The sequence below is a fragment of the Trichosurus vulpecula genome, chromosome 1 (assembly GCF_011100635.1).
Source record: "Trichosurus vulpecula isolate mTriVul1 chromosome 1, mTriVul1.pri, whole genome shotgun sequence".
Classification (NCBI taxonomy): domain Eukaryota; kingdom Metazoa; phylum Chordata; class Mammalia; order Diprotodontia; family Phalangeridae; genus Trichosurus; species Trichosurus vulpecula.
Genome location: NC_050573.1, coordinates 421,343,168 through 421,344,987, shown reverse-complemented (window position 1 = coordinate 421,344,987; position 1,820 = coordinate 421,343,168). Strand labels below are relative to the sequence as shown.

At 48.4% G+C, this 1,820-nt stretch overlaps 1 protein-coding gene across 2 annotated transcripts; it reads left to right on the top strand.

The window, feature by feature from the left end:
• Positions 1-286: 286 nt before the first annotated feature.
• On the top strand, positions 287-1,417 carry LOC118851944 (beta-actin-like protein 2). Of its 2 annotated transcripts, XM_036761555.1 has the most exons (2): positions 287-415; positions 542-1,417. In XM_036761555.1, the coding sequence occupies exons 1-2, from the start codon at positions 287-289 to the stop codon at positions 1,415-1,417; spliced, it is 1,005 nt and encodes a 334-aa protein (XP_036617450.1). The 2 variants fall into 2 exon arrangements, with proteins under 2 accessions (XP_036617450.1, XP_036617442.1); XM_036761547.1 differs by having other exon boundaries at positions 287-1,417.
• The last annotated feature ends 403 nt before the right edge of the window (positions 1,418-1,820 follow it).

The window sequence follows — 1,820 nt, the reverse complement described above, 5'->3', positions numbered from 1 at the left end:
CCTTATGATAGAAGGTCTACAAAATCATTATTAACACCTAGAAGGAGACCCTAACTGGGAACACTAGGAGGGTTAGGGGTGTGATATAATGAGACGAGGCATGGGTGGAGTCAATGTGCTTCTTTTAAAAGCCTCTTGTCACAACCTAAGTGTTTCTCTCCTGCAGTACTTCTAGAGAGGTTAAAGCTAATTTTATCCTCTTTTCTACTCCCATAAGCTGATTCCTACCAGTATATCTTCTGCATTTGAACTCAAACCACACCCTCTACAAGATCCAGCCAGCACCATGACTGATGATGACCTGTCTGCACTGGTAGTAGATAATGGGTCAGGGATGTGCAAGGCAGGCTTTGGAGGTGATGATGCCCCTCGGGCTGTGTTCCCCTCTATTGTTGGACGACCAAAACACCAGGGTGTCATGGTAGGGATGGGCCAGAAGGACAGCTATGTTGGAGATGAGGCCCAGAGCAAGAGAGGCGTTCTCACTCTGAAGTATCCCATTGAACATGGGGTGGTCACCAATTGGGATGACATGGAGAAGATCTGGCATCATACTTTCTATAATGAGCTGCGTGTGGCCCCTGATGAGCACCCTATCCTACTCACCGAGGCACCCCTCAATCCCAAGATCAACAGGGAGAAGATGACTCAGATCATGTTTGAGGCCTTCAACACACCTGCCATGTATGTGGCTATCCAGGCTGTTCTGTCCCTCTATGCTTCTGGACGGACAACGGGCATTGTCATGGACTCTGGAGATGGAGTCACACACACTGTGCCCATTTATGAAGGGTATGCCCTGCCCCATGCCATCCTGCGCCTGGATTTAGCAGGTCGGGAACTGACCGACTATCTCATGAAGATTCTTACTGAGCGTGGCTACAACTTCACTACTACAGCAGAGCGGGAAATAGTGCGTGACATCAAGGAGAAATTGTGCTATGTGGCCTTGGATTTTGAGCAGGAGATGGTCAGTGCTTCCATGTCATCCTCCCTGGAACGGAGCTATGAACTCCCCGATGGGCAAGTAATCACCATTGGGAATGAACGGTTCCGGTGCCCTGAGGCCATCTTCCAGCCGTGCTTTCTGGGCATTGAGTCCAGTGGGATCCATGAGACAACTTTCAACTCCATCATGAAATGTGATGTGGACATCCGCAAGGACCTCTATGCCAACACTGTGCTCTCTGGGGGCAGCACTATGTACTCAGGCATTGCTGACCGGATGCAGAAGGAAATCTTGGCCCTGGCACCCAGCACCATGAAAATCAAAGTCATAGCTCCTCCGGAGCGTAAGTACTCAGTCTGGATCGGCGGTTCCATTCTGGCCAGCCTGTCTACCTTCCAGCAGATGTGGATCAGCAAGCAGGAATATGATGAATCTGGTCCATCTATTGTCCACAGAAAATGCTTCTGAATAAGCTTCTGGTTACTGGACAATGCTCCTTGTCTTCCTGACTCTCAATGCACTTAGAACTACCCCCTTTAGACATTGCTGAGAGATGGGGAAAAGGAGGGAAAGTGACCACCATGGGCTGATCATGCCTCACCTTTAATTCTTTATTTAAGGTAATTTATCCACTCTTCTAAAAATCCCAGCTTCTAATTCAGGTCTTGGTCCTTGCTTTTTTGGGAAGGGGTGAGTATATCCACAATTGACAGTGGCTATGCTATGGTGGGCATTGCAATGCTGGTGGAGAGATTGGTGATGGAGCCTTTGAAAGAAGACTCCTGACTATGAATTGAAGTCTTTCCTCTAATTGACCAGGAAAGAATCTTAGCTACTGAGCCAAATTTTCTTCCCTGACCTTCAGAGTGCC